Source organism: Eurytemora carolleeae, unplaced genomic scaffold (genome assembly GCF_000591075.1).
Source record: "Eurytemora carolleeae unplaced genomic scaffold, Eaff_2.0 scaffold64, whole genome shotgun sequence".
Taxonomy (NCBI): domain Eukaryota; kingdom Metazoa; phylum Arthropoda; class Copepoda; order Calanoida; family Temoridae; genus Eurytemora; species Eurytemora carolleeae.
The window spans coordinates 576,976-602,834 of record NW_019396205.1 but is presented as its reverse complement, the minus strand read 5'-3'; the positions used below and the strand labels follow the sequence as shown (position 1 = coordinate 602,834).

Below are 25,859 nucleotides of genomic sequence, written 5' to 3'. Positions count from 1 at the left end.
AACCCCCCCCCCACCGCCCTCCAATTTAGAAACTTAATTAATGGAATCATGTTTTCTTCTTTCCACTATAAATATTTTATGCTTTTATAAAAATTTTGTTCGTCAATATTTTTAGATACTAAAAAAATATTGAGTAAAATATCAAAAAAATAATCTATTTAAAAGGGACAGACTGGCTATGTTAGGTAGTTAAACTGAGTATGCAGTGTTCTGGACAAATTCTTTAGGATGCATTTAAGACATATAAAACTTTACCAAGATGTATAATATACAGAGTTTGAGCGCGTTCAAAATCATGAATTTGGGTGGGTACGTTTTTTTCAGAATCGTTTTTTTAAATTGTTAAATAACGACGACGAAAAATATAGTAAAAATTCTATAGTTAACTAATTAGATGTTTAAGAACATATTTCTCAAAAGAAATAATCGAAGTTAAAATTAATTTTTTCCTTTTTTATCATAATATTGAATTTCTTATTTTCTATGAATTTGTTCGCAGATTTCTTCAAATTCTTCAAATGTCGTCTTTATAATAAAAATTCCAAAAAATCTTTGTGATTTATGAGAGTTTATATAAACTAATGATTGAATAAGATTACTATTTTCAATGATAAGTTAATTTTTATTTACTCAACCTGTGCCTAAACCACTAATTACTTTACTGTAGAATTTTGTTTACATTTTTTGTCGTCCTTATTCAATAATTAAAAAACAATTCTGAAAACGTATCCACCCAAAAGTACGATTTTGAACGTCGACTTTGTGCTCAAACTTAGGATTTACGGATCTGTAAAAAGTTTTTTATGAATCCTAAAGAATTTGTCTACAACACTGCATACTCAGTTAAACTACCTTACATAGCCGGTCTGTCCCTTTAAAATGTGTTTTTATTATTGCTCTCAAGCGAACATATTATATAATTTGTTATTGTGTTTGACACATTATTTTGTTGATTATAAAAATGTTAAAATACGAGAAAAACGATAAAATTCTTAGAAAACGACATGTTGCACCTTATATGACTGTATGTACATAAATATAAGCAATATTTTAAAAGATTAAACTGTTATGAATTATCTATCAATATGTAACATTTTATGGATATTAATATTAAAATATGAACAATTATGAACACATAAATCATAATGTACATGTATTTACATGAAAAGCCGGAAAGTATTCACTGTACACAATATGACGGACAATGTAACCGCATGAAAGAATATCTACAATCTACTGAATTTTAAGGTATCTCCGGAGGTCCGATATATCCAGTGTTAACCTCCGCCTACCGGAGTAAGGTGTAGCACAGGGTTTAAGGTTGAGAATGGTTCATGTTTCATGTCTCCTGGTCTCAGGAGGGTCTATAGTTTGCAACCCAGCTCATCCTACATTATCTTCATCTTTGTACTCCAGGTAGGCAATATACCACACCACTAATCCTCCGACCAGATAATTATACAAGATATTTATGAAACCTCATTTTGAATTCTCTTGAAAACAAAATTGATTAGGTTTAACAGGTCTGATATTAATTAGATTTTCATCCTTCAGTTACAGAATGGTATGTTCAATTCACAACAATACCCTACTGCCTGTAGAGATTTCGAAGTTAAATAAAATGTTTCTGTACATGACAACCCTCTAACTCTCACCGCACTCAGCGAAATGTTGTGCAGTCTGGATGGATGGTGCCGGTGTCCTAGAGCAGTTCATAGTTTTCACCGTTTAAACACTATATTAGACATGATAACCAATACTGAAGTATTTATAATTATTAGTTAACAAAAATAAATGCGCATTTAGTTCTATAATGTATAATTAAAGGGAAAAACGCAAATATTGTTTTCCTTTCAAATATATAATAGTTTTTAATGTCCTAGTCCAATCAAAATATATTAATAAATATCGGCAAGTGTCAAAACATTGCTTTTCATGTCTAAAATTGTATTAAAATGGTGTAGACCTGCTACAAAGAAGTGTCTGGAATACATGACAGTATTTTGAAAAATCATATTTTAGTCCCCCTCAACTATTATTATGCGATTTTACCGGAGAGCTTTAGTTTTCTAGTTTCACGGGATAAATGTTCACACTGAACTTGGATTTGGCCCATTTTCTGGAAATAAGTTTTCCATGGGTTACCGGGTTTGTCACAAACTCAGATTTTTTGCAACCCAATGTCGTCGACTTTAGATATTTCAAACTATGAATTCTGACAAAACTCAATTCCTTTTCAGAATAATTTTTTTAAACAATCCAAAAATTCCAATTTTTTTCCTTCTTAACATCAGCGGTTAAAAAATTATTCTTGGACAGGTTTTCTTTCAGAAGTTTTAAAGCTCTAGGAATTCCAAAATTTCGAGCTGTAGTACTTCAGTATAAACTTAAGTTTCTACCTTACTTCACAAACCAAACTTCAGGAAAAATATATTTAATTAGCCAATGTTTTTAAAACACAAAGACGACAGGGATTATTTATAATATTAGACATAAAAAACCAATTTTTTGTATCCAATCTTCCTTTAGGTTTCCATATACGATTTTATTTCATAATTTGATTTTCACTGAGGAGGTCTTAAAGCATTATCATTAAATAATGCGATGCAAAACACATTTTAAAATGCCTAATTATCATTTCAAACATTATCTAAATAAATTTGTTTACTCGTGTATTTATATTAGGTTGCATAATTTCTTAACAGAACAGATTATAAGGCGATCATTAAATAATAATTATAGTACAGCGAATTCTGAATGAAATTGATATTTGTATTAAACTAAATGAAAAATTAAGAAAAACCGCGTATACTGCTAAGCTAAATAAACCTAGTCGAAGAATAAAATAAATATAAAAACTAAGATTAATCAAGGAACGGAGAGGAGAAAAATATTAACAAATTAGTTGAGATCTTAAATAAGTTGGAACAAAGAGGGAACTATCACATCTCTAGGTTCCCAAATTTTGAAAAGAAAACATTAATTATAAAAAAATATTTGAAGAAGACAGAATAAAAGAAATGTACAGGTAGACTTAAAATCATACATATTCAGGTACATGGGATCAACAACCAGAATCAAAATATAAACTTTATCTTCAACAATTCTTGAAAACTTTTTTATTATTTACAAAATCATCAGATTCAACCGCGGAGCCTAAACTTTTATCCTAAGAACAAAACATGGCAATTTGTATAAAGTTAAAAATTGTCTGATATTTTTTTAAAGAAAGGGGGGTTGTATGTGAACTGATCTACAATACACAGATATGCTAGGTACAGACTTGATAATTTATATTTTTGAGTTTAAGAAAAATAAATTTTTGTTTGTCTATATTTTGATTCTGAGAAATTTGGATATTGAAGACCGTCTACAGTTGCATCGTTAAGTAAGAATTGACACATCCGTACAGTAGTTTATAATCTGGTTCCCGTCACACAGTACATATACAGTACACATTTCAGGCACTTGGTTTCAAACCATTCAAGCTTCCTTCGTTGGTTTTATCTTCACTAAAATCTTAATACCAAGGTAGAACCTTACTCCAGGTTGGTTTGATAACCTTATTCCAAGCTGAAATCATACTCCAGGTTTGTTTGGTAATTCTATCCCAAGCTGGAACTTTACTCCCAGCTGGTTTAATACCGCTATCCCAAGCTAAAATCATACTCCAGGTTGGTTTGATAACTTATCCCAAGCTAGAACCATACTCCAGGTTGATTTCATAACTTATCCCAAGCTGGAACAATACTCCAGGTTGGTTTGATAACTTATCCCAAGCTAGAACTATACTTCAGGTTGGTTTGATAACTTATCCCAAGCTGGAACAATACTCCAGACTTGTTTGATAATTTTATCCCAAGCTGGAACCATGCCCAGGTTAGCTTGATAATTTACTCCCAAGCTGGAATCATAATCCAAATTGGTTAGATGTATCCATCTCAAGATAGAAGCTTACTCCAGACTAGTCTGAAAGATCTACCCAAGCTAGAATCATACTCAAGGCTTGTCTGTTAGCTTCGTCCCAAGCTGGAACCATACTCCAGGCTAGTCTTGATAACTCCATCCCAAGCTGGAACCATACTCCAGGCTGGTCTGATAACTCCAGGTTGGTTTAAATAACTCCCAATCTATAATCTTACTCCAGCCTGTCTGAAAGATTAATCCAAGCAGGAACCTGGGACCAGGTTGGTTGAAGAACTCTATTGGTGGTCTGAAAGATCCGTCTCAAGAAGAAACCCTTCTTTAGGATAGTTTGATTAACAAATAACTCAGTAATTAACTGCAGTATGATCTGAACAAGAGCGGACTGTGTCTTAAATCTTTTTCCTGTTCCATTAAAAAAATCACGTCACGTAAATGGACCCTTTTAGTTCTTGGTCTCATAGGCACAGAGCTCCCGACTTTATTATTATCGTCAAACTTAAACTTTTTACTTTTAGGTCCACCAATAGCAGCTAGGGCAGTCGCGTTGGCTTCTGAATGTCTGAAATATAAAATATTTACTTTTAAGGTAAAATTGGTCTATAAATCTTGGATACAATACAGAGTTGATTCTATTCTATCCAACCTCAATATAACAATACAAACTTTATTTTAAGTCCTGGTCGGGATTTGGAAGGTTTAGAGAGAATAATAGAATTAAAATTTCTGAGGCTTACATTAGACCTACATAGACTGATTTCGGTATCCAGAGAATTAAATTCTAATTTGAAAATCCACCAAGAGAGAATCAAAAAATATAAAAAAGCGGTAACTATATCCGACGACATAAATCTATCCGCGCCAAAGGAAATCTGGATTAGCCCGTTCTGATCTGAGGACTATCAGTGGTTTACCTTTGTTGTTCTTGTTCTATTCGTTGCAACTCCTTAGCTTTGGCTTTCATCTTTTCTTTCTCCGGATCATCCGTTTTTGTTCTAAATAATTAAACGATTAGATAACGAATTGTAACCTATCACCAAACAAACTCATTCAAAATAGTTTTATGTCCGAAACATTCAGTAAACATAGTCTTATACTTTGTTTATTCCGTTTATTCGTAAACGTGAATTAAAGCGTGTTCTGTATCGGAATTCCTTCGAAGAGAAAATACTCGCAAATATTACTTTATCACAAAGATGTAACCCGCCTAAAATTTGTTCATCAACTTTGTAAAACAGGTTAATCGAGTAGAACAGGACGGTACGTTAAAGGGTAAGGGTCGGCCAGGGTAAAAAATACATCAATAAACATTTATTAGTTAGATACATCTGCAGTTCAAGAGTCAACCACTCTGTATAGTTTCGCCCGAGACGGATTGTATCAGAGTCAAGTTCGTTACGTCTAAATACCTAGATTTTGCTGCTCGGATTAGCATCTCTCTTTCCATTTCTTCCTGTCGCTTCTTTTCCATCTTATCCAGGTCCTCCAGGAACCGTATTTGACCTTTTATATCCTAGAACATATGTTTCTTAAATCATGGACAGAATTCGATGAATTGTCGAGGACACTGAACTACATAACGCCGGTTCAAATGCTGAATCAATGATAAACTTTAAATCAGTAATTCAGGATTTGAACCGGCGTTAGATAGTTCAGCCCTAGAGTTCAAGTTCATTAAATTCGATCCCAAAAACATATTTTATTAAAATGAGAGAGGGTGGCTTGAATTTGGGATAAATGCGGAATATGTTTTCAAGAGGTTTTTAAGAAAACAAAGTTTTTGCTAAAATAATATTTATCAGAGTTTTACACAGTAAATTCTTTTCTTTTTCTTTTGGAAAACCTGAAAAATGTTAAACACATCTATATCTATAAAGTTGTAATCTCTCTTTGGATATTTGTTAGGCCGATCATAACGCAGAAACCCATAGACCGATTTGCCTCAAGTTTTGATTGGGGCACTCAGGAGAACCACGGAAATGTTCTTCGCTAGGATTTGAGATTCTAAGTTGAGTGGGTCGACTTGTATAGCGAAAATTTAGTGCAGGTAAACGGGGGGAGTAACTATAAGCTGGGTTCCCAAGCTAGTATAATGTAAAATAAAAATTAAAGAAATGCTTACATCGGTAACTTCGTAGGGTCCTTCCGTTTTAATGATATCCAGCCTGTGCTCTGCTATGACGGATAGTTTGGATACTAGAGTCTTGAGTCTATCCTGAGTAGCGTGAGAAACTAAACCAATCACCTCGGCAGAAGGAGGTTCCAAACCCTGAACAATACCATTATCAATCCTGGAGAAGTTTTAAACAGACTGGTATTTGATACACTTCTTAACATCTTAACCTTGCGTTTATCCATACCCCCATACTCAATTTCCAGACCGGATCTAGTTTCTAAATATTACCTTTTCTTTACAAATTCTAGATATTTTCTGATGCAATAACCCAGTTTGAAGGAAGGTTTCATCTTTACAAGATCTTATCACAGTTCCAACATTGTCCGTAGACCCAAGAATTCGCTGAAAATATAAAAAAATCAATTTGGATTTAAAACAAAATGTTCAGTTTAAATGTCTTTTAGTATCGTAAATTTCCAACTTTTCATGCTAGGAGTGTTTATAAGAAACTGGTCGACCCTCTTTCTACAAAAATCTTATGAATATTAAATCCGTTTAGAATATAAAAAAATTAATTGACAGAATAATATAAGCGTTTACTTGTAAGCAGTGTAGCATAGGATCTGGATTCTCAATAGTTTGCAGATAATAAAAAATATACGATTCTCGGATCCGGATCCATGCAACAAAATATCCCAAAAATACCAGGGTTGGCATGAAAAAACCCAGCCCAAAAAAACCCACTCAAAAAAATTTCTGATCCTGTTCCTTATAATAAGAATGGAATGAATTCTAAGCATAAGATATCTGGAGGAAGAAATTTAAGATAAATTAAGGATAGTTCAGACATGAACTATTCTTCAGACTGCAGTCTCAAGTTCTCACCAAGTAACATCAACGACAAGAAGAAAACATAAAAGAAGAATGAGCGGAAAAACATGTTATATAATGCAGAGTTAAATTCTCATGGAAACTTCAGACAAGGAAAACATCTTTGTTCATAAGTTCTTAAAACACAAGAAGAGTATAAACGAAAACTATTTAAAAACACACGAGAGAGGCAAAAATGAAAAGCAAGAAGTAATTGAACTGGATATGAATAGTTGAATTTCATATCGACTGTAGTCAAGAGAAGTATTTTAACAAGAAAAAATAAATTTACAACTTCTTGATATTCATAAAATCCAGTCTCTCTGGTTTGAATAAAGTAGAGTACACTTACATTAGCCTCCTCTTGAAGATTTACTCCGCCCATAGCGGCAACATCGTTAATATCGTCGTCACCGGCCGCCGAGTAACTATTACCAGCGGACTTCTTGTCTCTTATCACAGGTTGAGAACTATTGGACAGGTTGGACTAAATTAAAAAAAAATTAAAGGGATAGTTCGTAGAGTATAAGAGGAGGTGCTTATCAAAATGGGGGGATTTATTATCAGCTTTCAAGTTTCAGATTGGAGGTCCTCACTATATGTATTATGTACCTCGGTTTTGCATCTTGGGACAATTTGTATTATTATTATATAGGTTTCAGCACACGACCAAATTCATACAATGTTGCCATAATAAGGCACTTTTCAGTGCTGAATTGACATTAAAGATTTAAAAGCAAAAAAAAATAGGTGTTTACTGTTTACCCTCTGTAAGCTGAAGATTTAAGGATATAAGAAGACAGCAAAGGTTAATGTAGAGTAATTCCTTGGTTAATTTCGAGCGAAAGAAAAACTAGAAGAATACGATAATCTTATGAGAACTTCCATTATTACATTTTTTCCTCATAAGATTATCATATTCTTTAATGCTTGGAGCGTGTAAGAATATACATTCCTTCACGCTCTGACCGTGTAACAATTTCCGTTCTTACACGGTCTGAACGTTAAAGAATAAAAATTATATACCTACCGTTCTTAAACGCTAGGAAGCGAACAATATTGGAAATTTTTTCTCCTGAACCGTGTAATAATGGGAATTCTTACACGATAGGTTTACTACTATGGAACCGAACAGATATGACAAAATAGAAAATATACAAGATGTACCTTGTACATATTTAAAAACACAGAAATTTTACGGGTTATTTGAGACTTAAAACAAAAAAATGTGTAATTTCAACAGTTTGCAGAAACATTCTTTAAAATGACTTGATGGAAAATATATAATAAGCAATTGATTAAACATCAGAGGGGAATTAATACCTAGATGTTTAAAAGGTCTCAATAAAAAAAATCTGAACGGCGCCAAAATACTCGGATAAAATATACCTGGGGTTGAGGCATAGAGAATCCTGGTCTACTGCTACTCATGGAAGATACATTAGAAAACTCTAGAATAAAAATAATACAATTAGAAAACTCTAGAATAAAAATAATACAATTAGAAAACTCTAGAATAAAATAATACAATTAGAAAACTCATGCGATTAGAAAACTCTAACATGAATATAATGCAATTAGAAAACTGTAAAGTTCAATTTATTTAGAAACCAATAGAGAGATTTCGGATGAAAACTTACTAATTGGATTAGATTATTTAAATTATAAAAATTATGAAGAAATTATCTAAATTATTGATCTTGAGAGTGAAGGTTACCTGGACGGGTGTAAGTAGACCGAATTGGAGTAATAGGTCGGTTCACAAAAGGAGCAACAGGTCGGGATATAGTTCCAATACCACCTGGAGCAGGAGTGTTTATTCTAAGCTGGGTCGGGGGACCGGCGGTTACCGCCGGCGGAAGTTTCCCCACAGCGTTTAACGGTGGTGGTCGGACCCCCTCTATGCTAAGCTCTAGTGTGGCTAGTGAGTGCTGAAGATATGGAAGGCTTTTCTTGAGGAAAGGAACAAGGCAGGGTTGAGGAGATGAGTTTAATTCTTTCTGCAACTTTGTTGTGAAAATTTCAGGTTCAACACGTCCGTCTATCAAACCCTGAACAAAAGATTTCAAGACACTGAAGAAATATAAACAAGAAAAAAATTTGGTGAATTATTTGTGGTTTTTTTTTGGGTGAGAGAATCATCGTATCAAGGGCTTGAATGAAGAGGGACATACAAGTTTTAGAAATGATAATTCTTTAAATAAGGAGGAAAAGTTATTTCTGTTAAAAAAGGTTTCCCTGATACACCTACCCTTTAAGGTTATGGACGAGGGGCGGCCGAAATTCAGAAAAAAAATATTCTTGTAATATCAAATGCTCCACATAGAAAAAAATAATCTGTAAGAGGAATATACAAGATATGATCTTCAAGAAGCCACACCACATCATACATCGAAGCAGGTCTAACCTGAATTAAAGCTCGAACATTCTTGGCGACTCCCTCGGGTTGATCACTCGCCAGCCGTAGTAGAGTTGCCAAAAAGTTTTTACATTTGATCTTAGCTGTATCAGGCGTCATCTGCTGACCCATACTGTTACTAAAATAATCAGAATTATCGTAACAGAAGGTCGAACCTGTCCATTTCAGATTCTAATTTTAATTCCTGGGAAATCTGAACCTGTGAATTCTTGAACGAAATCAGATAAAGTTAAGCTACAAGCTTCCACAATTTGAAAAAATATTACAAAATTGATTATTGTGGTCAAGATGAAAAAAACAATTTGTTCAAAATCGACCTACATGAATTTACTCTTGAAGATGATACATGACTGTACAAGGTCTATATTAGAATTCTAAGGGTTTAGTTCACATTACCTTGTTTTGTATGTTTTTACAAAAATTCAACCCACTCAACTTTAAACTGAGTACATTCTCATGGTTGTAGCAAGTTCATAAATCAAAATTTGATGCAAATCGGTCAAGGAGTTCGTAAGATATGATCAGACGTACCTACGCAATATAGATTACTTCTATAAATATAAAAATAATACCTAGCAGCAGCAGCTGAAGTAGCTGTTGCCTGTGGTTGCGACTGCTGTGGTTGAGGCGAACTCACCGCTGTCGGCTGTGCAACAGATCGGACAACTGTTGGCATGGTTGGCTGACGCATTTGATGCACCATCGGCGCTGTTGTACGCATCGCTTGCACAGATGTCACAGCTACAGCAGTGGGTCTCATGACAGTTGTGACGGGCTGTGGAACAGTTGAAATGTTTGATTGTGGTCCCGGTGGTCCAACTCGTAATATTTGATATTGTCCTGTCTCTGTTTTCACTAGAAGATGACCGGGCTGCCCGGTGGGTATACCCTGGCCGGCCTGGAGACCCTGTAGGGTTGCTAGAGGAACTGTTATCTGTGCTCCGGGTTGACCGGGTCTGCTACCGTTCTGTCGGATCACTATGTTCTGTACCCCGGCGCTCGTGGAAGGAATCTGAAAAATTCAAATAGGTTTTATTTGAAAAAGAAAACTCGAACATCCTTTTACAAATCAGTTCAAGCAATTGACAAGGCTTTTGCGAATTCACTCTCTATAATGGGTAAAATCTTTAACAATTTAGAAAAAATTGTTCAAAATATAGAATATAATTTACAGATAAAAACTACTTACAGTTTGCATCCCAGGCTGTGGTCTGATCATCTGGTTTTGCATAGGACCGGTCGGACGATGTCCTCCGACCATTATGCCCGAGGTTCGGACGAGCTGAGCTCCAGGCAACACCTGAACAGGCTGACCCTGCGGCCGTGCTACCATGATCGGACCCTGTCCTGTCTGAACAATACGTTGACCGCCAGACGCCATTGTCAACTGTATCTGGCTAGAATAGAAACATATTGTAATTCCTAGATTCTTCTTGTATCTTATTCCATGAAATCTGCAAAACGCGATAATATATCAAGATGTAACAATTTTAAAAACTTGGTGTGGAAAATTTAAAATAATTTGTGTAAAATTAGGGGGAACATAAGAATAAAGAAGATTGGATAAGGTCCATGAGGCCCAGGAAATTTAAACAATAGAATATAAGCACCCTTGTATGCAAATTGCATGCGTACACTACTCCACCCCAGAAAATGAGGAAACTAGTCAAATAAGAATACATAACATACCTTCTAAAGAAAACTACTGTACCAGAACCTCTTCTTCGTAAATTATCTGAGGTTTGATTAAGTCCCTGCAATCAAACATTGATTAAAATTCTCAATGCAAGAACAGGAATGAAAATCTATTATGACAATCATAGAATAGAATCACATAAGCAAAATCAAAAATATCCCAAAAAAAACCTGTAAGGATTGGCTCAGTCTTAGAGAAGGATTTTTGCACCCCCTTCCTTCACCAAAAACTGTACATGTAATTTGTATTATTTCAGGTCGGGTTAGATAAGGTTAAGACACTTATTGGACCGAGTGCTGCGGCAAGGGAACGTTGCGGATATAACGGGCCAGGAGGCCGGGCGCTGCGGCCACTTATTAAACATTTCATGTAAAATTTCAGATGTAAGGAGAAGGGGAGGGGCGTGAGAGACCAAAAATCCTTTTCTAGGAAACAACCTAGAATTTAGATACGTTTAAATTGCATTCTGACAAAAAACTACCAGAATTAATTAGAAACCTTAAAAATCAACCTGAGTACACACCCAGAACTTGGATAATGTCACCAAACCAAATATTCCATTTCATTTCAGCATCTCTTTATTCTTCAATGTATACTTCTGAAACAAACCACTGATAACCTTGTGTCGCGAATTAGAATGTAAATAAAATAAATAAACGCGCGCCGCTCACATTAAAATGGTTTAAACGGAGTAATTCTGTGTGATAAAAAACAAACCACATGGGAATTCAAGACTCAAATAGCAAGAATTATTTTACATGATAGAAAATCTGAACTGGGAGCTAAAAAATGTGTAACGACCGAAGGCAACTAAGGATAAATTTACTTGATAACAATTAACAAGAAAATAATGGGTTCATTTTTAAAACCGAACAATAGTTATATTTTATAGCTTAAGGGTTGGGTAACACGATTATAATTGTGTATTTTACACGTCAATACAAATTTACATCAGGAAAAAATACATTCAATAGAAACTTGAAAATCTCCTGATCACAATTTCACTCAAAATTTCACCAATCTATCAAAATTTCACGATATTTATCCGTTATCACTTCAAGAGAAGATTTCGTGCGGCCTCATTGTCAGCCATCTTGAAATTGCCCCAGACTCAACCGTCGGAGTACGGTGGGGGTGATACACTGAATGATTTTCCGTGTATTTAGACTTTCCCAGGAACAGACTAGCAGCCATTATAACAGTCAAAATCAACAATTCGTCATTTTTCGACTAAATGCTTTCTAAATCTACAACAAAATCGTATTTTCTTACAAACACCTAAACCAAAAATTCTTCAAACATGTCAAATGGACAAGGATAAAAAATATTTAGAGAATTGAAATTCTTCTTGTGTAAAATATCCTTAAGTAGGTTTCTACTTATGTCTGCAGGTGTGTACCCTCAGGTACCGGTCCGACGCACTCCAAAACCGGTTTTTGAAGTACACCATTCTAGCAGAAAAGCAGAAAGAAGTAATAGTTACTAGTATAGTGCGCAATATATTCTGAAGGCGTAAACACGTGGTGCAATTAATTGTCGTTAATGTATTTTTTATCAGTGAAATTATAAATTTTGTTAGTATTTGTTTTAGCAGTTTATTTTTTCCCGTAAAAAATGTTCAGGGATCAGTGATATATCCGTTTCTGGTGACAATAATATCGTTAAAAATGGGGATGAGAATGCGGGGAATTGTTAAGTACAAACTTGACGTATACTCCGCCCACTCTTCTGCACGAAATCAATTTTTGAAAAAAATAACTAATAATTCTCTATCTTTTAAGACAATTTATTAGGTCATGTGTGACCNGCTTTTCTAATGAACATGCGGAACTCTCCTCTTGCTAAAACGCCTCCAAATAACATGCCTTGTATTCCTGGTAGGATATTAATTTTTTTTCTGTCGTAAAAATGTTACTTCAAGTGTTTGTGTGCTAAAATCGTACCGTCAAGATTTATTTTAAATGTCATTATTATTGTGAACTTGAAAAGATCCATGAACAAAATTGATAAGAGGGGGGCGGGTCCAAAAATCGCTGTGTAGGAATTTACCGAGTATTTCGTTTGTGAAATGCAGGTTCATATGAAAATTAGGCCAAGTATTAAAGGTGCAATGTAACGGAAACCTAGAGTGGTAAATTTGAAATGATTTTTAACTTTTAGAAATCTGGAATTTTCAAATATTAACTGTATAATTATACTAAATCGAGTTTTAGCCAAGTTCAGTTTATTATAAGTGGAGTATTAAAGGGGTTAAGTGTAAAGGTCTTTCCTAGTAACGGATTTTGGATCCCCCCTCCCCCCTCCTATCAATTGCGGCTAGGACAGGCTACGAGCGCCGCGGCTAGGACAGGCTAGGGGGCTGGACGCTGCGGCCACATGACCAATTATATCCATGTGTGTGTGATAGGAAATTACCAATTTAAGTGACCCTTTGCATGTCCGATTCAGAACGGTACCCTTAAAGCTTTATCTGAGCATGTGTGAAACATATATCAAAGTTTAAAGTTCTTTGTGACATGACCTGCATTTTACCCCATGCAAGGATTCAAGGCTTTATGATTGTCTGTTTTCAGTATCATGTACTTTCAGATAAGATGTCTGCATCCCCCATGGCTCGTGCTACAACTATCGGTCAGGATATACCTAGACGAGTTGTTATCAATAACGAGGATGATATGCCTGATGATTACAGTACAACACCAGGCTAGACACCAAATATTACACAAATCTTCACATATATAAATATATTTAAAAATGTATCCGAAATTCTTTATATCCTGAAACGGAATATTATGTTAAATATTTTGGCTTCTCTTTTATAGGTTCATACAGGTTCATGTTTGTAAAAAACCAATTCTCACAGAAATGTAGCAAAGATTAAACTGCAGGACCGTAAGCGAGGGGAGGGGGGCGGAATGGGTGGTTGCCCCACCTGTGACTCATTCCTCAGGATCAAATATAAATCAATACATTAATTTTTCAAAGATAGTACAGTGACAAATAGGTCAGAAAGGTTGTTTTAGAGTGTATTTTGTGGTAATCAAGCTAGAATTAATCTCTCTATAACTTGTATTATCAAAAACAGAGATGTATGGATATATGCTTGATGCAATATAAAACTACAGAGATAGAATGACTTAATGATAATTTAAACTTAAATAATTGTGTAAGCAAGTTATGAACATCATGAAATTCAAGCTTACCAGAAAACGTCAAAGTTAAGGTCAATCTAAGTGATAAGCATGATGATAAATCTATGTTAAACATATTATATCTCCGAAATCAGGCTAGTGACCAGTAATAATTACTAAATTTTACTAGAACCGCCCCCCTACGTTCATAGGCTTCCAGTTACGGCCCTAAAAAAATTTATCGTCGTGTAAAATCAGTGCAAATGCAAATGCTATAAGCTAGAATGATTTATGATGTATAAATATCAGTATTCTGAATACAGTACATGTTTATTACTGATTCACACAATTTATTGCAATTGAGAAATGATTTTGATGCTGTAAAACGTTAGAATAAAGTGGCTCAAATACACAGGAATCACCAGTCACCACACCTGTCGGTTTGCAAAGAAAATATGAATAAAATTGTGCTAGCTATTCAGATTTTTTGAGACACATAGATTCTTATTGGTTTTAAGATAATCAAACATTATAAATAAATATAATAAATTTCTTATCGCGCTTATTCAACTTAGATTTGAACTAGTTTGACTGGTTTGAATCATATAGAAAGATTATTGTTAAATGAACTTTTGTTACCTAGTACGAAAATACGATTTGTTTTACACACCCTTACTTGAGAACCCAGCTTTGTCTGGAAATATAAACTGTCCCTTCAAAAGTCAGCTAACTCAATTTTGACATTTTTAACCAAGCTATTATTCCTATTTGTTGAAGTTTCCCAATTGAAATTTGAGGTAGATTTGTTAATGTGGTTTTTAGTTATGATCATGCATATAATTATAGAAATAGAAATTACTACTTATAATATATATATATATGCAATATATATACAGGGTTCATCGTTGTAAACCTGACATTTAACAAATCAAAATATTGGTTGTTTGGCTCAGGTGGAACTATTTTTGGAACAACGCCCGGTGGTACAAAGATAGTTTACGAAAGAGCTTTTCTAATGAACATGCGGAACTCTCCTCTTGCTAAAACGCCTCCAAATAACATGCCTTGTATTCCTGGTAGGATATTAATTTTTTTTCTGTCGTAAAAATGTAACTTCAAGTGTTTGTGTGCTAAAATCGTACCGTCAAGATTTATTTTAAATGTCATTATTATTGTGAACTTGAAAATTATTGATTAAAGCTGTTTTGCATCAGAATTATCAAAATTAACCATTATCTTCAGTTTAGACTTTTACGAGCTAATACGAAATGAGATCTGCAAGAATCGATAACAATTTTAGTATCATCATTAGTTTTATTTATGCGTGTATCGATATTGTAACAGTTAATTGTATGGAATTTAAGTCATTCTTTGCACTTGATAAGTTTTATTTTTAACTAAAACAGGCTAACTTCCTTAAGAAATGGCAAAAAAAAAAATTTTAAGTTTAAAAAAATCTACTGCAGAGCGTTCCTTATCATATTAGATTATCTCCAATCTTTAACGCTAAAATACGCACATAATACTCTACAAATCTAGCCTTTTTTGCAAATAAAATTTCTAATAGCCTTATTAAATTTTTCAAACAGATTCATTCTTATAAAATTTTCTGATTTGTCCCCCAAATCGTAATTTATTAGACCCATTGACGCGGTCTAATTTGATGTTGGACACCCTGTAGTTAATAATTATAATTGACAATTAAGTTTACAACTAGGAAAGGGATTTGAAAAGATTTTCTCTGAAAACCACTGAAATTAAGTAACAGTAATTATAAAAATTAACATAAAAATTGCTTTAGCATTTTAAAAATATTTTAGGTGTGACGACTGATTTAAAGACGAAGGACGACCAGAAGAAGAAGACGAGTGTTGATAAGAAGGTTGAGCAGAACAAGGACGAGGACGATCAGTTCTCTATGGATATCTAGCTGGCTGTGAGAACCAAAAAATGCTTCCTGCTATTTTATTCTTTAAAACAACATTTATTTACAAATGTTTCCAGTTATGGTTTATTATTTTTTTTTATGTGGGTCACAGAACTTTTTCTCTATGATTTTGGGCATTCATTTTCCTACACCTTATACAATGTAACAATATACATACATACATACATACATAGTGCCATTAAATGAAATTTACATGAACTGTTATTTTCAGAAACCATGATTTATAACCATCATACACAGGGTTTCTACCATTCAGAGGTATTACAAGAATATTTTTTATTTACTCATCCGGGAACAAGTTGTTAAATTATCCCGTCCCTCCTTTCCTTACCCCTCCTCTAATCTACTTAGAAGTTGGTTCTTATTTCCATTGTGAACGTCAAGATTAGGAAGACTCCTTAAATGAATTATGTTGGTCTGCTTTTCATGAACTGTAGTTATCTCATTTTAAATACTCCAATTATATAATTCTATATTTGGTTGTAAGCTATACAAAGAAAAAATTTACATGGTTTCGCGTACAACAAGATTATTTATATAGCAGAAAGCGTATATATGTTTGATGACACATTTTTTAAAATCAATCTCAGGATGAGAGTGACTCTGAGGACGCTGCTGAGCTTGAATCATATCTGTACTCTCAGATCCATTACCAGCAGGATTCTCCAGAACCAGAGAACTTGGATCCGTCCCAGAGCGAGGAAACCACAGATTTTTTCAGTAAATCTGAACAAAAGGTATAGATAAATATCATTTTAATAGAATGGTGAAATCGTAGGTTTTGGTCTTGTAGGCACGAAACTCATCATAAAATAAAGCAACAGATTCTTGTTCTAACAGAAACTATTTTTAGACGAAAGCTAGTTCCTTTGCAGTAAGACAAATCAATGATCTTCTTTCCTCGGCAGATTTTTCGAAACCCTCCCAACCTAGATCAGATACATCCCAACCTAGATCAGATAGTTCTAAATCTATATCAGATACATCACAACTTAGATCAGATAACTCTCAACATAGAACAAATAAATCCCGACCATCAACCCCTGACCCTAAAAACCTAGTAACCAATCCGTTATACGAATCTAGTGACTCCGATACCTCCGATGACGAGGGGATCATCATTGTGTCCGACTCGAAGGAGAAGTTTGAGAACACCATCACGATCAGCTCCGACAGTGAACCGAGCACGCAGAAGTCTAAACCGCGTAGACTCACGGGAATAGAGAAATCCTTCAAGCAAGCACCAGTTTTCACCAAGAGAAAACGGAAAAAGGATTTCTACGTGGCAGAGTTTGGTTCGGATTTTGAAGATAATTTCCTGTCTGATGACTCCAGTGATAATTCTAACACCTCGGATGATTCGGTTGAGATCTTGGATGAATCTAGATTAACTCTAAATGTTTCCGAACCTGTGAATCCTATCTCTAGGTACAATTATATTACAATATATTTTGGTGAATACGCAAATATTTTGGTACAAAATACTCCCCCCTCCATATTCAATAATCTTATGAGAAAATATTGACGCGGCGCGAAGGTGCAAGGGGGGGGGGAGACCCAAACATATTACTCTCCGAAAAATTCAAACATTGCTTAAACATAACTTAGAATTGTTGAAGAACCCTGATTTTTTATTTTCTCTGTGTAACCTCTCCATTGTTAAGAATCCAGATCCATGTGGCAAAATATCAACTCAAAATATACATTCTAACCTTTTCTCTTAATGCAAAACTCGTGTGTCGATTTGAGGTATCTTGGTGATCTCATTGATCAGTTGGATCCGGATCAATTTTTATTGCGGCTCCGGATCCGGAATCGAATCCATATGGAATGTATCCTAAGTGAAGACTTCTACTTCTCTTATACTTTCTCTTTATTGTCATTAAGCTATATTTTTATCCGTTTATGACAAAAATGTGTTTTTAAAAGAGTAAGGCGTAATCAAGTATCATTGCAGTTTTATGGAGGACATGGAGCATGAGGATTTGGATCAGGATCTTCCCAGAAAATGGAACCTTGATATGAAGATCTTTTATGCACGGATAAATCATAGAAACCTAGACCTTAATTGTGGTAAGCAATTTCTTTATGTCATATCTTAATCGGAACTTAGGGACACTTATCGTTTAAATCAGCTAATTTAGTCATTAACTCAAAGCCCTTTAATTATCCCGTCCCTGATGTGGAACCTTGATATGAAGATATTTTATGCACGGATAAATCATAGGAACCTTGATCTTAATTATGGTGAGCAATTTCTCTCTTAGTATATGTCATTTCGTAATCGGATACTAAGAAACTTCTTTCTCTCATTGCCCAATCATTAAGTATATCATTTTAAAACCGCAAACATGACAGGAAACTAAATTCAGCGTGAGATCGTTACAATTTTATAGTTTTTAGGTATTCATTAAATCTCATCCTTTGCAGTAATCCTTTAACTTGCATGATGATAAGTTCCAATTAAAATTTATTATTTTGTTCAGAGGATCTAACAGATCCGACTATACCTTGCACCTGGAGATTAGACAGAGCGGATACCAACCAAGAAACCAAATATCGGTCTAGATATTTTAATAATAAAGGACGTTGCAACAATTGTAGTGAAACAGGTTAGTCTAGCGCTAAAACTGTGACGTTATCAGGGGTGCTTGTTGTGAAAACTAATTCTTAGAACTTTCGCATATTTCTTCACAACTAGAAAATTCTATTTTTTGCCACAAAGAAAGTGATCATACATGACAATGACTATACACTTGTGATATTCTAACATTTTGCGCCAATGTTCTGAAAAAAAAGAGAGTAAATAAGCAAGCAATAAGTATTTTACTGCTTGGAAAATTATTGTATTACGTAGACACGGCTTTTCCCAAAATATCGTTTTTATTCGTTTATTCATCATCCCTTACATTTCAGCCATGAAAGCCAAAATAAATAAATCTGCAAGGGCAAATATTGGTTAAAAGTTTATTAAAAAAAAATATTTCTTTGTTGAAAATGCAAGCTTTATTTAGAAGAAATGCTTAGTCTTATGGGAAAACTTTTATATTGCTCAACTTAATATCCTTGAACAAGCTCAAGTTTTAAGTTTGGTTTTATTTTATTTTTGTTTTTAGGACATTTTGCTCGTGATTGCTCTGCTCCCTTGAAACAAGGAAAATGTTTTATGTGTGGACTTGTGGGACACAAGTAAGTATTCTTGGACAATTCTTATCTGGACATCAGAGTCTTTATTTTGTTCAGACTATATTCATAATTCTATGCAATAATTGTCTTTGCTTATATACATTTATATGTTTATATATATATATATATATATATATATATATATATATATATATATATATATATAATGTATATTTGTATATATATAATGTATATTTGTATATATGATAGCAATAGCTGGCCAAACGACTGGATTAGTTGGCTGTATTTTAGGAACCAAAAGGCTAAAAAATTGGAATTTTGTTTTCTAGAACTATTTTTTTATATTTGAATTTGAAATTTTTTTTCTTCAATTATTTCTAAAATTCTACGGTTTATTTATCACAGGGAGACACGGTGTCCTGATAACTCCTGCTTACGGTGTGGACAACCTGGGTTTGGGTTTCAGTCTTCTTGTGGACATTGTAGAGCTCTGGAATCCCTTCCTTGCAAGGTTAGATGATTTACATGATAAAACACATTGATATACCCTTCATTCATGATAATCTTAGATGGTGAAAGAGGAGGGGGGAGGGGGAGGGGGTCACAATAAAAAATATCGTTGGAATTCTAAAACAGGAGAAAGTAAAGAAAACGAAAATTATTGAGTTCAAATTTGCTATTTATCGTTAGATCCGGATCCATTTTCTTTTTTATTTTGAATTAAAATAATACGCAAGTTATCACTGAATTTAAATTTAGGAGTGTGGATTCAACGGTCATGTGAAACGAGATTGTCCTGATCTCTGGAGACGGTTTCATCAGACCACAGACGGAGATCTACCCCAGGATACAAACAGTATCAAGGTCTCCAACCTGTTCTGGTGTTGTAACTGTGGTCGGAGAGGACATCTGATGGAAGGATGTAGAAGATACTTGTACTCCGAGTATCCTAAAACATCTCTCAAGGTCCTCAAATATAATAAACTCGACCCTGTCCTAGAGGAGCAGGAGGAGGAGGAGGAACCGAACCCTGAGAAGTCGAGGAGAAATAGACGGGATAAGTACGCGGATAAGAAGAGAAAATCTGACATTAACTCCAATTCTCCACGTCGTAACTCCGGTAAGAAGTTCTACTCCAGGAGTGAACCTAGTACTCCATCCAGCTGGGAGGAATCCTTAATAACCACAGATCTCCGGGATGTCATTAATAACATCCACTCCAAACCAAACTATAACACGGCTAGGAAAGAGAAACGGGAAATAGTTAAGATAAAACGGAAAGCGGAGGAGAAGGAGTTCAGAAGAGTTAATAAAAGAAAAAGTTTTGAAAACGTTTTTTCTCCCTTTGAGAATTCTGGAAAAAGCAAAAAGGAAAAAAAGCGACAGAAATTTTACAATTCCGTTATGCGACAGCAGAAGCAGAATTTTGTCGACCTGTCAGCGGTTTCTAAAAAGCGATTGCATTCTGTGAAAAACAACATAGCCACAGGGTCGAAGAAGAAACATAAACCAAAAGAAGATATTCATCTTCCCGCCTTCTATAAATATAGCAAGAAATTAAATAAATAAATTTATTAAGTCTAGTTTTCTTTAAACTTATCTGTGATAATTTTTTCAGAAAAAAATGCGATTGACGTGTTTTAACCTTGCGCGTCGGGGGTTTAGAGACCCGGCTGTAATACATAGTGGTCTAGGTAACTGTCCGTTAGTCGTCAAATATTTTATACAATCATAAGCTTCATTATAAAGCTATTATACAATAGTCAATGCATAATACATATTGAAAATAGTAAAGTAACTGGGAAATCTTCAGAAGAAAAAGTCAATGTAATTAAGAACAAATCCTCCTTTCTAATAAACGAATTCGCCTCTTGTTTTCAGTTATAAGATATCGATGCTCAAAAAAGGGTATATTTTGTCTATCTTCGCTGATGCTTTTGGAGAAGTATATTGTGGTATTTTGATGAAAGAATTATACATTTTTTACGGTTATTTCATAAGGAAAGTTTGTGTTTTATACAATTCTAGGAATTTATAAAATAAATAAAAAATTAATTGATAAATTTTATAATGACAAAATCTTGTATTTAGGTAAATATACAACCGATTACAGTAATCTACCGGAGAGATATATAACTAGAAAAATTACGAAAATTAAATATAAAGCACCAGAGGGTCCTGAGTAAGTTAATTAAAATTATCATCAAAGGTTGAGCTATTGAGCACTTAATTGAGAAAAATCAGACATGCATAAAAAAACGGTTTCGGGGAAAAATGTTGAGTCTGTCACTTAAGTTTTTTTCTGCTCTAAAACAAATTTTTTTTCAATATCTAAAAATAAGCCAAAGACTCGAAATGGATTTTGATATCCATATCTACATGTTTTGAAAAATAGATCTTCCTAGTGATCTTTACTTTTTAATTTAGTGGATAGTGGGAGAGTTGTGATTTTTGAAATTTTTTTCGCACCCAATTTAATTTTCCTAAACAACTAATTAGTTAACTGTAGGATTTTGTTTACATTTTCTGTCGTCGTTATTTAATAATTAAAAAGAAGCAATTCTGAAAACGTATCCACCCAAAAGTACGATTTTGAACGTCGACTTTGCCCTCAAACTCAGATTTTACAGATCTTTAAAAAGTTTTATATGTCTCAAATGAATTTGTCCACGACACTGCATACTCAGTTCAACTACCTTACATAGCCGGTTTGTCCCTTTAAACCTAGGAGTCAATCTCTTGGTTTTCAGGTTTATACCTAAGATGAAAGCCTGGAAGATCCAGCATCATGGGTTGGAGAGACCTTGGTCTAGTTCCTACTGGGCGGAGCACCCTCCGTTCCAGTACAAGGATACAGCTATAGTAGAACCTATCCTGGAGAGGGACTGGATGTGGTTCAGGGGAGACAGGGTGGAAATATTAACGGGGCCAGATAAAGGAAAACAGGTTTGTGGTATTTTAGAAAACGTAACAGTTTAATTCTGACATTAAATGAATCTACTAAACTGCGCTCCCAGCTTAACAACTACTCTTTCCCGGTTATTCTTTTAAGTGGGTTCGGTCTTTATTATTAGAGCATGTACAATGAAATGTGTCCAAATAACTATTTAGTATATTTATATATAAAAATCATAAATGAATCTTATGTTCAGGGTTATATAAACATGGTAGTACAAGAGCGTAACTGGGTTACAGTCGAAGGATTAAACACTAAATATGTTACTATGGGAGAGTCCCAGGATTTCCCTGGTATGATGATAAAGCAGGAGAAACCCCTGCTAGTCACCCGGGATATAAAGTTGGTGGATCCAACGGATGAGAAACCTGCCGAGGTTGAGTGGATGTACACAGAGGCCAGTGAACGAGTTCGTGTCTCGGCCAGGTTTGATATGAAATTATTTTATGACGGGATGAATACTTTTCGATCAAATTAAAAACCCATTCGTATGATTCTGTCAAAATAAAAAAGTCTCGTTACTCTTTAGTCTTTATTTAGTTAAATGAATAAAATTTGTTAAAATCAAAAAAATACATTAATATCATCATCAACGAGTAACTTAACAAGGTTTTTTAACCAGCAAAAATCCATTTATTGAAAACCTGAATAAATTCAGAATTTTTTGTTATTATCAACCTCATTAATTTGTCTGATTTAAATATGTTTTAAAATTTCTTTAATGGTAGATTTGTATTGACAAAAGCTACAACGAAAGTTATTGCTTTGTGAAAGGTGTTAAAAGGAACTTTATTCTTGGGGGGAAAAAAAACTTAAAACTGATGCCATTTTTTTTATCTCCAGCCTTTTCTTTTCCATCTTCCATCTAGGGTTACATACTTTTAGTTTATTAAATCTTCTAAGGCCAACTACGAAAGCAGATGATATTTATTTTAAAGGGAGTGTTCGCGAAAAATGAAAGGGGGTATAGGCTCAATGCGATAAAAAAGCGCTTTTGATCGCTACTAATCTTACTTCTATCTGTTGCGTCTATTAGGAGAAAATTGTTAAAGACGTCTCATACGTACTGAATAACATGGCGTCCATACAAATTGAGAAAATTGCAACATACAACTTAGACCGTAAAAAATCAATTTAATTTCAAACAAATCATTCAGATATTACAACCTATAGTCATCGATTATCTTTCGTCACATTTGATATTCCACACTAGTTTTGATATTGTTTTTTAAAATAATATTTAGCTTACAACTTGTTTTCGAACATTCCTGGAAAATATGAAAATGTCATCTTCATTACCAAAAATCCACGAAACAGGAATAAATGTTTTTATTAGTAACTCTCAGATCATAACAATTAAAACATATTATGAAAAATCAACTATATATAAATGTGGCGAAAGATAATCGATGCCTAAAGGTTGTAATATCTGAATGATTTGTTTGAAATTAAATAGATTTTTTTACGGTCTAAGTCGTATGTTGCAATTTTCTCAATTTGCATGGTCGCTACGTTCTTCGGTATGAGACGTCTTTAACAATTTTCTCCTTACAGACGCAACAGATAGAAGTAAGATTAGTAGCGATCAAAAGCGCTTTTTTATTGCATTAAGCCTATACCCCCTTTTATTTTTCGCGAACACTCCCATTAAAGTTTAATGTTATTATTCTTTAGGTCTGGTTCTATTATCCCTATGCCTGGGAAAGCGGAAGAAACAATAGATTACAAATCTAAGTCTGGATACGTTCTTAATAAGAGTAAAGATACTGCTCCAGCAGCAGTTGAAGAGATCACATACGAACCTAAGCTAGGAACATTTGAGATGGATATTATGGAGAGTTTAGGAATACAAGAGAACAGAATACCTAAGAAATCATATTGGTACTAAATCAAATATGTGTTATTTGTATCTATTTAATAAATTTAGAATCAATAACGGACTTATTGAAACCAGGGGGCGGAATCGTCACGGTTGTGTCTGTGTGTAAAGTTTACCGAACCGAAGGTGTGTACTGTAGGTATATATTGTACATAGAAATCTGGGTTTTTGTACAGTCTAGGAGAGTACATTGTGTATTGTTAATTGTTAACTTAAAATAAGTTAATATATATGTAGTAACTATTTATATATTTAAGTCAACACTATAAGCCAAATTTTTATGAAAAGAATATAATTTGATTAAAGTTTACAATAAACTAGTCGTCATTCAAGCTTAATTATAATTGACAACATTGTTCTGCAATTTCCTTGACTGTAGTCATGTTGTGTGTCGTATCATTCAAGCTTAATTATAATTGACAACATTGTTCTGCAATTTCCTTGACTGTAGTCATGTTGTGTGTCGTATCAGAAGAATGTGTGTAAAGTAACACTTTAATTTGAACTAGATGGTGTTTCTTTATTATTTATGGCATATCAATAGTGCATTCCTTAATACATAGATTCCAATTAGAACATGTTCCTTAATCCCTGAATTACAACAATAGCGTAGATTTGTATTGACAAAAGCAACAATTATAATAAAATAAAAACTAATTCTTGTTTTTTTTATCACTGAATTTCCTTATTCTTCAATTCCAAAAGCTTGTTCCTTAATCCAAAGATTAAAACCAGAACGTGTATCATAGTAAATGAATAATGATTTAAAACCAGAACGTGTATCATAGTTAATAATAATGATCTAAAACCAGAACGTGTATCATAGTAAATGAATAATGATTTATAACCAGAACGTGTATCATAGTTAATAATAATGAGTTAAACCCAGAACGTGTATCATAGTTAATAATAATGATTTAAAACCAGAACGTGTATCATAATAATAATGAGTTAAAACCAGAACGTGTATCATAGTTAATAATAATGAGTTAAAACCAGAACGTGTATCATAGTTAATAATAATGAGTTAAAACCAGAACGTGTTTCATATTTAATAATGAATGAGTTAAAACCAGAACGTGTTTCATATTTAATAATAATGATTTAAAACCAGAACGTGTATCATAGTTAATAATAATGAGTTAAAACCAGAACGTGTTTCATATTTAAAAATAATGATTTAAAACCAGAACGTGTTTCTTCATTTTAACTCGTAGCGTGTTCCTTGGTCCTTCATTTTGACTCAGAGCATGTTTCCTTATCCTTAAATTTAAACTAGTGTTTCTTTTTCTATGACTTTGAAACAGATCGTATTTCTAAATCCATGAATTTTACCTAGAGCGTGTTCCTATGATCGTCGATTATTTTTCGACGCATTCGTATATAGTTATATTTCATAATATTTTTTGTTCGTTTTGTATGCAAGTCGTCATAAGTGCATTGTATATAAAACAAATAACAAATATTATGAAATATTAGCTATATTTGAATGCGCCGAAAAATAATCAATTAATTTAGGTTGTAATATCGGAATGATTTGCTTGAAATTAAATTGATTATTTTACGATACGAGTCGTATATTGCAACTTTTTTAATTTGTATGAATGCTAAGTTCTACAGTTAGTCATTTTTAAAATTTTCTCCTTATAGACGCAACAGATAGAAGTAAGATTAGTAGCGATCAAAAGCCATTATTTTTCGCCGTAAGCCTATACCTCCTTTCTTTTTTCGCGAACACTCCCTTTAATTCTTTTGAACCCTGAGCTTGTTCCG

The 25,859-nt window shown here is 33.7% G+C and overlaps 5 protein-coding genes across 7 annotated transcripts in view; 3 read left to right on the top strand and 2 right to left on the bottom strand.

Moving 5' to 3' along the window:
* LOC111698079 (uncharacterized) overlaps positions 1–1,506 on the bottom strand; it is a 39,723-nt gene extending 38,217 nt beyond the window's left edge. Inside the window, exon 1 of the mRNA XM_023468315.1 lies at positions 1,162–1,506. The gene's annotated coding sequence lies outside the window, so the exon portion shown is untranslated. The remainder of the gene's footprint in view (positions 1–1,161) is intronic.
* Positions 1–16,318, top strand: part of LOC111698080 (eukaryotic translation initiation factor 4E-binding protein 3) — a 21,919-nt gene extending 5,601 nt beyond the window's left edge. Inside the window, exons 2-6 of the mRNA XM_023468316.1 lie at positions 3,839–3,842; positions 9,564–9,570; positions 13,613–13,728; positions 15,110–15,232; positions 15,977–16,318. Coding sequence (XP_023324084.1) covers positions 13,620–13,728; positions 15,110–15,232; positions 15,977–16,086 — 342 coding nt within the window. The 5' untranslated portion in view covers positions 3,839–3,842; positions 9,564–9,570; positions 13,613–13,619 and the 3' untranslated portion in view covers positions 16,087–16,318. The remainder of the gene's footprint in view (positions 1–3,838; positions 3,843–9,563; positions 9,571–13,612; positions 13,729–15,109; positions 15,233–15,976) is intronic.
* Positions 3,226–12,134, bottom strand: LOC111698075 (transcription initiation factor TFIID subunit 4). Of its 3 annotated transcripts, none has more exons than XM_023468312.1 (14): positions 11,976–12,134; positions 11,524–11,623; positions 11,019–11,083; positions 10,519–10,726; positions 9,902–10,341; positions 9,318–9,447; positions 8,628–8,961; positions 8,300–8,361; positions 7,263–7,397; positions 6,329–6,442; positions 6,047–6,193; positions 5,334–5,437; positions 4,839–4,919; positions 3,226–4,486 (listed from the first exon to the last, which is right to left on the bottom strand). In XM_023468312.1, exons 4-14 carry the CDS (start codon positions 10,708–10,710, stop codon positions 4,279–4,281), a joined length of 1,947 nt encoding a protein of 648 aa, XP_023324080.1. In that variant the 5' UTR covers positions 10,711–10,726; positions 11,019–11,083; positions 11,524–11,623; positions 11,976–12,134; the 3' UTR covers positions 3,226–4,278. The 3 variants fall into 3 exon arrangements, with proteins under 3 accessions (XP_023324080.1, XP_023324079.1, XP_023324081.1); XM_023468311.1 differs by having other exon boundaries at positions 11,537–11,623; XM_023468313.1 differs by having other exon boundaries at positions 11,549–11,623.
* LOC111698074 (zinc finger CCHC domain-containing protein 7) lies at positions 16,272–20,834 on the top strand. Its single transcript, XM_023468310.1, has 8 exons — positions 16,272–16,362; positions 16,695–16,841; positions 16,958–17,532; positions 18,062–18,177; positions 18,591–18,716; positions 19,221–19,293; positions 19,657–19,762; positions 20,011–20,834. Exons 1-8 carry the CDS (start codon positions 16,321–16,323, stop codon positions 20,818–20,820), a joined length of 1,995 nt encoding a protein of 664 aa, XP_023324078.1. The 5' UTR covers positions 16,272–16,320; the 3' UTR covers positions 20,821–20,834.
* Positions 20,835–20,840: 6 nt separating this feature from the next.
* On the top strand, positions 20,841–24,143 carry LOC111698078 (probable 39S ribosomal protein L24, mitochondrial). Its single transcript, XM_023468314.1, has 5 exons — positions 20,841–20,945; positions 21,343–21,433; positions 22,002–22,197; positions 22,404–22,633; positions 23,882–24,143. The coding sequence occupies exons 1-5, from the start codon at positions 20,876–20,878 to the stop codon at positions 24,093–24,095; spliced, it is 801 nt and encodes a 266-aa protein (XP_023324082.1). The 5' UTR covers positions 20,841–20,875; the 3' UTR covers positions 24,096–24,143.
* The last annotated feature ends 1,716 nt before the right edge of the window (positions 24,144–25,859 follow it).